The sequence below is a fragment of the Camellia sinensis genome, chromosome 5, assembly GCF_055761805.1.
Source record: "Camellia sinensis isolate YWXY chromosome 5, ASM5576180v1, whole genome shotgun sequence".
Taxonomy (NCBI): domain Eukaryota; kingdom Viridiplantae; phylum Streptophyta; class Magnoliopsida; order Ericales; family Theaceae; genus Camellia; species Camellia sinensis.
In genome coordinates, this window is record NC_138965.1 from 205,230,332 (window position 1) to 205,243,101 (window position 12,770).

Below are 12,770 nucleotides of genomic sequence, written 5' to 3' on the forward strand. Positions count from 1 at the left end.
TTGTGTTTATAAGCCGTGGATATCTCTTTATTTTGGATTTATATGCCAATCATCTCAAAAACTTAAAATGTCAAGAAATGAGCCAAACAATGTATAATAAGGCGAATCTCTTTTATATGTAATCTTGTCTCATATGCTAACAGATGAATAAATTAAATGAATGAATAAGGTACACGAACACAAACCGAACATAATTTACAATAACTAAAATCTCAGAATGAGAAGACCTGAAAATCAAGATTTCATGTAATGTGACTCTACTCTAATACCAAGTTACATCACTAATAGTCTCAAAAATTTGAACTTCCTTAACAGGGACAGATGGCTCTTAGACAGAAGTGATGAACTGGCTTTGTTAACTTCTTTTGTACATTTGTGTGTAAATATGGACAAGAAAATGAGCTATTGTTTGCTTCAATTATGCAGATGTAGAATTGATAGTGTTGTCTCCTCTGAAAACTACATATGTTTACAGATTCTCTGTCCCTTCTCTCTTATCCTTTGTGTATTTGTTTTTGACCACACGACGAGTCTATTTACCTTAATCGTGTGGTATAGAGAATGAATTTAAGACTGAGGACAGGGAAGGAACAAACGATCCTTTTCCTACTCTTTATAGTCCAACAATCTCCCTGTTCCCGAATAAGAGCTTTAAAAATATAGCTTAATTTTCACCAAATACCTAGTTTCAAATTCGAAGATAAAAAGCTGAGCAAAAAGAAAAAAGGGAAAAACATTATAAATTTCATTAATTTTTTTTTCTTGACGTACATAATTAAAAACAAAATATGTTTTTTTAACTATAACAATGCCATGTACTCAAAAAAATTTACTTTGAGAAGTGTTTATAGTTTGAATGTGCGAACCAAATTCATTTGAGTGTGACTCACGGTGATGGCTCGAGAAATTCTTCATGGGGCATTCTTTTTAGAGACACCTCGAAATACGTTGGTGCTTATGATGCAAAAATTAACCAGAAACACATCATCATTTGGTAATGGGGATAATAAGGCTAGGTTAGTGAGAAATAAGAGCTGATCTATTTTATTTGTAATTTTTATTACATCACCTAAGATGGTGTTACCATTGAACACCTTCATGATACTGCCCTAATAATTTACACCACACTAAGTATAAGTCTACATCATAAATTTAAATTCTTGTTATTTTCCTTTTAGCTACCCTACAACAGCTGGACTGAGCCTGCCAAAATATCATGATGGCATGTCTCAATTTAAAGCACAATAGATGTCAAAATCAAAATTCAAAAGAAGTTTTGGTGATGAAGCCAAACAAGTCCTGCTCATGGATTGGTTGATGTTAAGACTTTGAATAATATCATGAATTTATGTGACTCAATGCTGGGTCGCTTATGAGGCTAAGTCACTACTTTGAATTTAGGCACTTGGTGTCCAAGCATGTGATACCAATCAAAGCTATTTATTTATATGGGATGTGGACTCTTCTTGAAATTTCTTGGTAGCCAATTTAAATCAAATCATTGCCAAATCTAGTGTATATATGTAAATGATAATGACATGGACATCAACCATAACTTGTTAAGACCCACAGTACCTTAAAATTAAACTAAAACAAAGTTAAATACTAGATTAGGATTTAGTCCATCAATATTAGTAACAACTTTCATTTTGATAATTTTACCCCCCCCCAAAAAAAAAGTCATAATAAATAAACCAATGAGGAATGAGCCGACTCAAGGAACTTTAAAATAATAATAAAAAATAAATAAAAGTATTCCATATAAAAACTGTCAAAGTCCACCTGTGGATATTCAAAGTTCAAATCATATCACCATTACATGAGATAAATTTTCAACTATCGTACAATTTTTGTTTGATTGTCTTCATCTAATTTTTCTTTGAATATCTTTATCCAATTTTTTCTTTGATTGTTTCCATCCAGGGGGAATTGGAAAAGTCGACCTCCATAGTTGGTTCATATTCATAGTCTGATCCTATTTATTAAGTGACCATTCAATTATGAAAACCAAGCTGCTTTATTATATAAATCTATAAATTATTATATTCTTCCATATCTCTGTGTTGTTGTCTCTATCATGGTTTGAGTAGCAATACCAGGAGATGTATTGATATTGATTACTATAAAAAATCAAGTGTTATGGTCGTAAAAAACAAAAGCATTTTATAGAATTTGACTTGTGATATAAAACAATATGTAAAAAAAATTGGTTGGCATGCATGTAGTTTTTTTTCTATTGCATACTAGAGTGTATCAGCATTAGAAGAACAAAAATTTGATAAATACAATACCCGTCGATATATATAATAATGGTTTGTAATAATAAATTCATACAAAATTATGTGTCTCATTCATATATAAATATATCACTAATTAACAAAACCAATAAAATCTCTTTCCCATTATTTTGATCCTTCAAACTAATTAATATCTCATTCACACTTTTCGCTTTTGTTTCATATATATATATATATATTGATAGTTTTTGAGCTATATGACTAATTTCTCATGTACCCTTTTGGATTCTAATTCTAATATTTTGAAATTAAATTTTACGGTGACTATTAATTGAAAATGTCACTCTCTCTCATCAACTCACCCGTGTTCTCCCTTTGTTGAAAAATTATCACATAGATCCGCCCCATGTCTTACGTGTATGTCTTTACAATTCTATTAGTTAGATGTCTATTATTTTTTTATTTTTTCTTCAATACATTATCTAAAACAACTAATAAAATTGAAAAGAAACAGAACTTAATTAAAATTTCAGAAAAACAGAATAATTCCTCCCCACTCTCTCGTCAAAATCTAAAGTAGTATTAAAGCAGAATCAGAATTGTAAATTGAAAGTAATACAGTCAAAATAGGTGTCTTACGGGTCAACTTTGTGTTGCTCTCAAACACTGTAGATAATTGGAATCTTTGTTATGGAGGTGTCATATATTCCAATGTGAAAAAGACCTAACAATCCACTTAGCTAAATAGAATTATAAAAAAATAAAAAAATAAAAAGAAAGAAAGAACTACAGACTTGACCACCCCTTCTATATATGAGATCTGAAAAAATATTGTTAAAATGTGAGCGTTTTAGTCAACTAATTTTTGTGAAGAGAATTAATGTTTCATATGTATCTAAAAAATATTTGAGACTCACAATTTAAACTTTTAAATTCACTCATTATGATGTGATAAGGGAATTGAATTCTATATGGTTGAATGTGTGACAAATTAAAAATTGACATTTATCATACCACATCATCGTGGAAGCCTTTTTGGAAATGTCAAATATTTTCTTATTTTTTGTATCACCATTTAAGATATTCAGATGAGTTGAATTTTATATAGTTGAATGTGTGACAAATTAAAAATTGACATTTATCATACTACATCATTGTGGAAGCTTTTTTCGAGATGTCAAATTTATATTTTTATTTTTTATATCACTATTTAAGATATTCAGATATCTTGCTATATATAATAGTCCTCTTTAAATAATCTCTGTTGTCTGGGTATTTTTTTTTTTGAGGGGGGGGGGGAGTTTTAGGAATAAAAACTATATTGCTAACTTTAATTGCCATTAAGAATTTGAATATATTGAGCCTGACTAAAAAATAAATAATTCTATAAAATATCTTATTAGAAGTATAATTTATCGTTAAAAAAAGTAAGGATGTCATCCCATGAATATCCAATTATAGATGGACACATGTATCTTAGTAAAAATTTTAGTGCAAATAATATTGCTTGGATTCTTAACTTCCAAACAAGTGACCAGCTTAGCCCAAAAAAAAAAATAATGGAAATTTTTAATTTTCTAGTACAATAACTACCAACATTCCAACAAATTTGCTTGAATGATTATCTATATGTATATCTCTAAATTAGATGGTAAGCCATCCTCATCAGTCAACACACCACCATGCATGGAGGTGTGACATGGCATGTGATTTCTCAACAATCACTATAATGACCTAATTCATGGCCCATTAATGGCTTTTGGTTCACATGGACACTACTACATGGCTTTTGGTTCCACCATCCAAATTCCATCTCTTTTATTTTATTGATTTATTAATTATTATTATTATTATTATTATTATTATTATAGGATGAGGTTGTTTGGTTTATGTTTTGAGATTCTCTCATAAAAATTGCCGGTTGTGAGTAAATTGAAATAAGAGAATAAAGAATTTTCATGTTTTTATAAATTTAAGGAAAGAACAAACTTGTAACCTCCAAACTCTCAATAATTTTCATTCTATCTATTTAAGCAACGGAGTTTCAAGTTTCTTCTGAAGGGGTGCATTTCTAGTCTACAATAATTTCTTGAACATTAAAGGTGCATTTTTAGTGTTAAATAATTTCATGACTATTTTTTTTGGAAATGCTTATTGAACTAGTTAAACCAATAAACAAATCAAGTCACTTACACTTGATTCGTATATAAATTATTAAAATTCATTTGAGATTTATTTGTTATGTAAGTAAGTTCAATTATAACATATTTTGAAACTCGTTAATTTTTTGAGTTTCACTCAATAAACTTATATGCATTATAAAATTTTATAAAAAAATTCAAGCTATATACTCGTAAATGACTTGACTAAAACTCATTTAATATTAATATATATAGTGTTTTTTTGAATCTTTGGAAGGCGGCCTCTTGCCCCTTCTTGATCTATATTTGGTTTTAGATCCTTCTATCTATATATATGTTTGAGAAAATGAAAATGAAAAAGAAAAAAATAGAAAAGGAAGGAAAAATTAATTAATTGTGTGAGTGAGTAAGACAAGGTTGGGGGCCCTTTCCTTCCATGGCTTGTGAAAAGTACATATATTTCATGTTAATGTTAAGAGAATGAGACCTGACTAGTGACATCTAAATCAAGCTTAGTACAAATCAAACTTCTAATCTAGAGTGCCAAACAATGCCATATTCATAGGTTGTTTAAATGTTTTTGAACTTTGGGTTATCATTGTTGTGTTTTCTTTTCTTTTCTTTTCTTTTCGTGAACTAGGCCATTGGCTGTTTGGCACATGTGATATTTGTGTGTGATCCGTTTGTACCACTATAACAAATTAAAATTTCAAAAATAAAAATTAAAGAACGAGATAATTTTTTAAAAATAAATTATTTTAATTGTCAAAAATGTTGTTATTATATTTTTAATAATGAAACTGAACACTATTAAATTCTAAAAATCATATGGACTTGGGCCTCGTTTAGGAATAAGTTATTTTAACAATTTTTTTTTTATTTTTTACAAAAATATGTAGATAAAATAGAGAGAGTGATATAATAATTCATAATGACTTTTTAATTTTTTTTAACTAAAACATATGGTTGCCAACCAAGGCCTTAGAGTCAATTTCTTAATGTACGGTGCATGGTAAAATGTGAAAAAAAATGCAATCACCTCAAGAGTGCAAAATTGAAGAACAATTAACTCAAGATCCATTGTTACATTATTAAATAAGAGAAACAATGAGAGCAACATGACTATCTTATAAAATAAAAATTAAAACGGTAAATTATAAGAAAAATGATTTATCAAGACAATTTTCTTCCTAAAACTTCTTTATAGAATGACGAGACAAGTAGAATTTGAAAAGTTAACCCACGCCTTAATATTCTTTCAAAACACTCTTTACATGTATTCTATTACCATCTTAAGGGATTTGGTTTTGGGAGGGGGAGATAAATTGTGTGGATATAGCAATGTTGAAATTACATCTTTTTAGATTTACTTAAACTATTAATTTTTTGTTATTTTGAAAATTATATCCCGTCTTTTAAAATTTCTAATCGTGTAATAAATAATCAATTTTATTAAGGGAATTTTTTTCGTAAATCCCGTTTTTAACACTTTTATACCATAAAACTCAAATTATTTTTAATTATCCCATTAGGTCACATTTAGTGTAGTAAAACCAAAGTACTCTCCTCCATTCTAAAAACAAAACTATTCCTATTCCTCATATCTTCACTCCAAAAAAAATGCATTAACTACATACCACTATTTAATGTTGATATTTATTACATACAAAAAATTAAACATAGTTCTTTATTGATTGTCATTATGTTTTGGTAGTTCCCATGCATTTAAATGTTGATTGTACGTGATGATATGAATATTCACATTAGATAACGTGAATGTGAATGTTTATATTAGATGATGTGAATGTTCACATCAAATGACATTGTGATAAAGGTGATGTTAAGGTTCATATCAGCATTGCATCAAATTACACAACTACAAATCTCAACTTTCATTTGAATATAAATATGATGTAAATGTTCACACTAAAACATATGAATGTGAATGTTTACATGAATTTTGGAATACAAAAATTAACATTATGAACATTAAAATTTGTATTCACATTCATATGTTTGTGTAAACATTCACGTCATTTGATATTAACATTATGAACATTAACATTTGTATTTACATTCATATGTTTTAGTATGAACATTCACGTTATCTGATGTGTACATTCACATTCACATTCACGTTATCACGTACAGTTAACATTTGGATGCATGAGAACTACTAAAACATCAGGGCCAGCCCTGACTTATTAGGGGCCTAAGGCGAATTTTTTAAATTGGGCCCTTCATATGTCATTATCTAAAAAAAAAAAATTGTTTAGATAAACGGATAAAAATTTATTTCTATTGCATTACAATTTAACAAAATTTAGATAACAAATATATATATATATATATAATAGTTGAATTTCAATTAGTTGAATCGAATTTTTATTTTTTAGCTTACCAATACTATAAGAACTAAAATTAATTGGGGGTAAGGATGCGAATTTTTTACACAACTCAAGCAATATATAAAATTAGCAAGTTAAGGTTGACTATTTTTCAACATGAATCCAAGTATGACACAACTCAATAATATGAATTATTAGTTATATATTTTAATATTCACTAAGGGAAGCCATGATAATTTTTTAATCTTTTATTTAACTCCATCTAACTGAATAAAAAAAAGTATGTAAAATAATAATTAAGGCTAATATCTTTTTTTCATTTAAGATATATTTTTTTTGTTACTTATTTTAAGGTCAATCTAGTAAAAAAATATAGTAATAAGGTACAATTTTTTTAATTAGAAAAATGCAATTGAATTAAAATTAAACATTTTATGAATAATTTCATTTAGTAGAAATAAATTTTTATAAAATTCAACTTATGGGAAAAATTTTAATCCCTCCATACACTTGCTAAGTTAATTTTAACTAAAAGTGAAAGTTTTCACATTAAATATCAATCGGACACAAATCAAAATAACACCATACGATAACATGATAATAAATGAATTGAGCTAGTATTGAAGTAATTATGAAATAACACAATATGATACACTCCCTTAATTAGGGGCCCTAAATTTTGTTCAAAATTGGGGCCCGAGGTGACCGCCTTAGTCGCCTCACCCCAGGGCCCGCCCTGCAAAACATAATGACAATCAATAAATAACCATGTTTAATTTTTTGTATGTAATGTATATCAATATTAAACAGTGGTGTATAGTTGATGCATATTAACATTAAATATAATGGTATTAGACTCTAAGAAAATAATAGAAAAAAAAAAAAAAAAGACCTTATGGAATAAAGGTATAAATCCATGAGATTAGGTTGGATAAATTTCCTTCATGGACTTCTTGGGTTAGAACACTACCAAATAGGATTTATCATTAAAAATCCCTTTTATTAATTAACCATTACATCAATTAACAATTTTAATGATATCAGTAATATATTTCAATTAACCGTTGTGATACTGTTGCATTGAAGGGAAATTAAGTAATTTCATGTTTTATGTTAACTTTGTTAAAAGACAAATTCTGATAAGAAAAAACATATATAATTTCTACAATTATAAAATAATTTATATTTTAAACAATGTTTTCCAAACTGTAATTATAATTTATCAAATTAAAATCACCATGTACTTCTTTTATTATTAGAATTAAAATGACATGCCACCATGTCCTGTTAAACGAACTTATGAGATGCTCCATTGGTCTGAAAAATTGTTAGTCCTATAGCCAATTTCATACGGCATTATTAGTAGAATTTGGGTCCCCAACCATGGTTTAAGAAGAAAAGCAAGGAGGGAATCATGGCAATGATTGCCAGAATGAGATGGACCCATTTGATTATCTCTTCTTTATTTAAATTTTTTATTTTTTATTTTTTGACTCGGAGGATATTGGATCCCACACTTTTTTTTAAAAAAAAAAAAAAAATTATGAATAAAAAACTCTACGATATTAAAAAAAGGAACATAAATCCTTGGTGTCTCAAATTGAGTTGCTTCAAATGACTTAAATTGGTGTTCACGGGTCAACTAACCAGACGACCACCCAGACGACCAGGTGAAACATTTGTTTACTACAGTTGTCACATTGTCAATCGCGACTTTCAGCTTTTTTGCCAGACAAACGATAAAATGAAATTCAAGCCATTCAAGGCAAGCTCAAATTTGAGGTACATAACATTTCTCAAAAAAAATTTAAAGTTTCACTATGGATATTGATGTGTGAATTAAATTTTTCGTTTGGCCAGGGCTTTTGTGACTATTTTAGCCACAAAAGACAAAATAGACTATTTTAGCCACAACAAACAAAACATCACATCCAATCCATAATCATTACACTATTTTCTCACAAAAAAATTCAAAAAAGTCAAAAAATTCTTCCCAAATCAAGCTTTTAGCCCAGGTTAAAATAGCTAAAAAAGTCAAAAAATTAAAAAGCCAACCTACTTCTCAAACGGAGACTAAATTATATATAATGGAACCTTTATTAAAATGGAGATCTATTATAAAATCATTTTTCAAGTGTTTGTATTCTAATTAATCCATAAGATATTCTTGTATTCCAATAAGTCTTATTATTTGAACATTTGACCTACCAAATCCTAATTCTCATATTTAAAGTATTTTGTGGACATTTCTACCCTTACAAATATTTTTCGAACGGTTAGCAATTTGGTGACGTGAACATTCATATTTTACAATGTAAATATTCACATTGACATATTAATGTTTACATTGATAGTGTGAACATTGACATTGATGGTGTGAATATTCATATTGACGATATAAACATTCACATTGATAGTGTGGACATTCACATCACAGAATATTTATACTGTAAATATGAATATTATTAGAGATATTTTGATAATTATGCCACTCATAAGATTTATTGGAATATAAAAAAATAATATAAATTAAATAAAATATAAGTAAAAAAAAATTTATGAAAAGGGGCCCCTTATTAAAATCAATCTCGTTCCTTCAATATTTTTTATGAGCTTTTTTCTGAGAAAAATTTCTTATATCCTAACACTGTTGTGGATTTTTTTAACCTAAAATAAGCATGAAAATGCTTGTGAATATCAAAAGATCACGTGAAAACTCACACCTGATAATGTAAGAACTAACCTAGTCGTGTAACTCGTGGGATTGGTTTGCTAATGTTTACGTTTATAATAAATTTGAAAATTATAAATAAAAATTTGTTGGGTGTGTTTTTATTTTTTAATAATTATAAATAATTTAAAATTTTTATTGTAACCTAAAATATATTTTTTAATTGATTTCAAAAATAAATTTTTTATTCAATTTTAATTTTTTACTTAAATTTATAATTCAAATTCAGCCTAAATCACCACCTAAGCATCCAATGCTCATAAGTTAATCATCATCGGCCACCATATCTAACCACGCTCCATCTTTGGCCAATGACACCCGTCAACAATCACCTCCAACTACAACTTTTGATGGTTGACAACCATCTATAGCCATCGCTAACCATCTCCTATTAGTGGTCACATTTGATTATCAAAAATCACCTTTACTAGTTATTTTCATTGATTGCCTTTAACGGTCGACAATCACCTCTTATAAATAACTTCTTTTTATTTATTTTTAAAATAAAATTTTAAAACACGAATGTACTAAGCATTGATGGATGGGGGGGACTCCCAAAAATTTGAAAAATATCATATATTATATTAGAAATGTGGAAATAATTTAAAATTATAGAAGTTCGCACTCTTAAATTTATTTTAGATAATTTCAAAATTATATAGAATAGCCCATCCAATATTTTAAACTATAAAGTAACCCTCCAAAATCATAATCCTAGACTTGTCCCTAGTACTAATCATATATATATATATATATATATATGTGTGTATATATATTTTTTGAAAATACAATTAGACATATTCATTTTTTTAAACAAAGAAAATAATAGAACCATAAACATTAAAAACACGGACAATATCATGAGCACAAAATAATTTTTAGTAATACTATAATCTCAAAAATTAAAAATAAATTTCATTTTAAAACTTCAATATATAATTTAAATTCATTTTATATTTAAATCTATATTATACCAATTTAGTTTTCATCGTACAAACACTTCATAGCATTCTGAGGCCAAAAATATGAGACACAAAAGTGTTTTGAGAAGATGATTAAAAATTATATTTTAATTTTTTAAAATTTTTTTATAAAAAATAAATAAATTAAACATTAAAAAATAACTTTTAAACACCTTTTCAAAATAACCATTATAAATGATTTTTGTACAGGGCACCACTGAATGATAAAAGGGCACCGCACGTGGAGTCTGAATCCAGAGACTCTCCAACCACAATAAAAACGACCCAAAAATTTCCAAAAAATTAAAAATAAAAATAAAAATTCCCATATATGTAAAATGACAGTTCTACCCTCATAAGAGCAAAATTTTTCATAAAGAACACTCCTTCTCATTGGCTCATAGCCCACCCCCCATATAATTCCCACTCATTGTGTTTGTTGCTTAAAGCTTTGCTCCCCCACTACCTCCCTTATCTTTTCTCTCTCTCTCTCTCTCTCTCTTTCTCTCTCTCTCACCTCCAATCTAGAGAGATAAAACAAACAACCCACCTGCCTCCAGCTCCCATATGAATGGAATTACACCAATCTATACTTCTTGGAGAGAGAAAGAAACAGAGAGAAAGAGACCCACAAATCATCAAATTGAGGGTCAATCTACAGATGTACTAGCTACAAAAAAATATATATAATCATTTTCATGTATTCATACATATGATCATGGAAGCACAAAATGGTATGCGCTGGCCAAATTTCCCATTTCAATTACTAGAGAAAAAAGAAGAAGAAGAAGAAAAACAATCAATTTCCGCCGCCGAAAGTGGGGGCGAAACCACCACAAGCCGCCAGCAAGTGGTGGCGGATCCGACACCGCCACCCAAGAAGCCGCCACCGAAGAGGGCATCGACGAAGGACCGACACACCAAAGTGGACGGCCGGGGCCGCAGGATCCGAATGCCGGCGACTTGCGCCGCTAGGGTTTTCCAGCTGACAAGAGAGCTCGGCCACAAGTCCGATGGAGAGACCATCGAGTGGCTGCTCCAACAGGCGGAGCCGGCAGTGATTGCCGCCACTGGAACGGGAACAATTCCGGCCAATTACAGTTCTCTTAATATATCTCTCCGGAGTTCTGGGTCTAGTATGTCAGCTTCTTCCCATTTTAGAACGAGTTTGTTCGATCCGAATCTCTCCACGGCATCATTGCGGCCGCAGAGCAATTGGGAACGGAGTGTGGAAGAGTCACAGCGCAGGATTTTTTTCTCTGGCGCTGGAATCTCCCCGACAGCAGAGAATTCATCGAATTCATCGACATTGCTGAATTTTCATACTAGTACTTTGAATTCCATGTTACAAGCCAAGCAACTAGAGTTGCACGAGACAAAAAGGCCGCCACTGGAGCAAGATCATCCGGGGAGCTACATGTTGCATTCGAGTTCTGGTACAATTCCGGGGAGCTATGGGGCGGTGTCGCCACCGGGGTCAATGTGGATGATGAGCAATTCTAGTAACCAATTGCTTAACGGGGTTGGTGGTGGTGGTGGTGGTGGTGGTGAACCGATATGGGCATTGCCTTCTTCTATGAGTGCTAGCGGGCTACATTTTATGAATTTTGCTGCCCCAATGGCTCTCTTGCCTGGCCAACAATCGAGTCTGGGCGGTGGTGGTAGTGGTGGCGGCGGCAGTGGGACGGTGGTGGCAGACAGGCATTTGGGGTTGCTGGCAGCGATCAATGGGTTTAGGCCAGTTGTGGCGGCAGGTGGTTCTGACTCTCAGGTAAGTGGGTTGAATTTGCATCATGGAGGAGATGATCGGCATGATACAAACAGTCATCACTCTTAGATCAATTAGAAGTGTATGGGTTTAGCGTTGGCCATGCAGTAAACTTTGGCGTTAAGATTTAAGGTCTTGACTTCGAATTATCTAAAAAAATAATTGGGGGTTAGGATTGTGCCCAAGCTGGTTCAAACACCTAATTATTATAAAAAAAAATAAAAATGTATGGATTGATGATGTTATTTTGTTTACATCTATTTGTACATGTATGGGCTTGGAAGTTGCAACAAGAAGCTCCAATCTTATTGCCTCGCATTTGAGTAATTTTGGGTTTTGAATATATGCCATTTTGGTGTGAGAATTTTAGGGTTTTGATGTGAGAAGTCTATGAGGAATAATGATATTGGCTAGTATTGGCTCAAGGCACCAAGGATCCTCTAGAGTGAAATTTTCCTAAAGTTTTCTAGAGTGCTACATTGTGTGGTTGAGATTTACTGGCAAGTCACATGATGTGACTTGCCAGTAAATCTCAACCACACAATGTAGCACTCTAGGAAATTTTAGAAAAAAATCACTCTAG

At 30.4% G+C, this 12,770-nt stretch overlaps 1 protein-coding gene across 1 annotated transcript; it reads left to right on the top strand.

Annotated features, from left to right (window-relative positions):
* Positions 1 to 10,834: 10,834 nt before the first annotated feature.
* On the top strand, positions 10,835 to 12,551 carry LOC114263558 (transcription factor TCP15). The gene has a single exon (XM_028204118.2). It carries the CDS (start codon positions 11,132 to 11,134, stop codon positions 12,254 to 12,256), a length of 1,125 nt encoding a protein of 374 aa, XP_028059919.2. The 5' UTR covers positions 10,835 to 11,131; the 3' UTR covers positions 12,257 to 12,551.
* Positions 12,552 to 12,770: the final 219 nt, after the last annotated feature.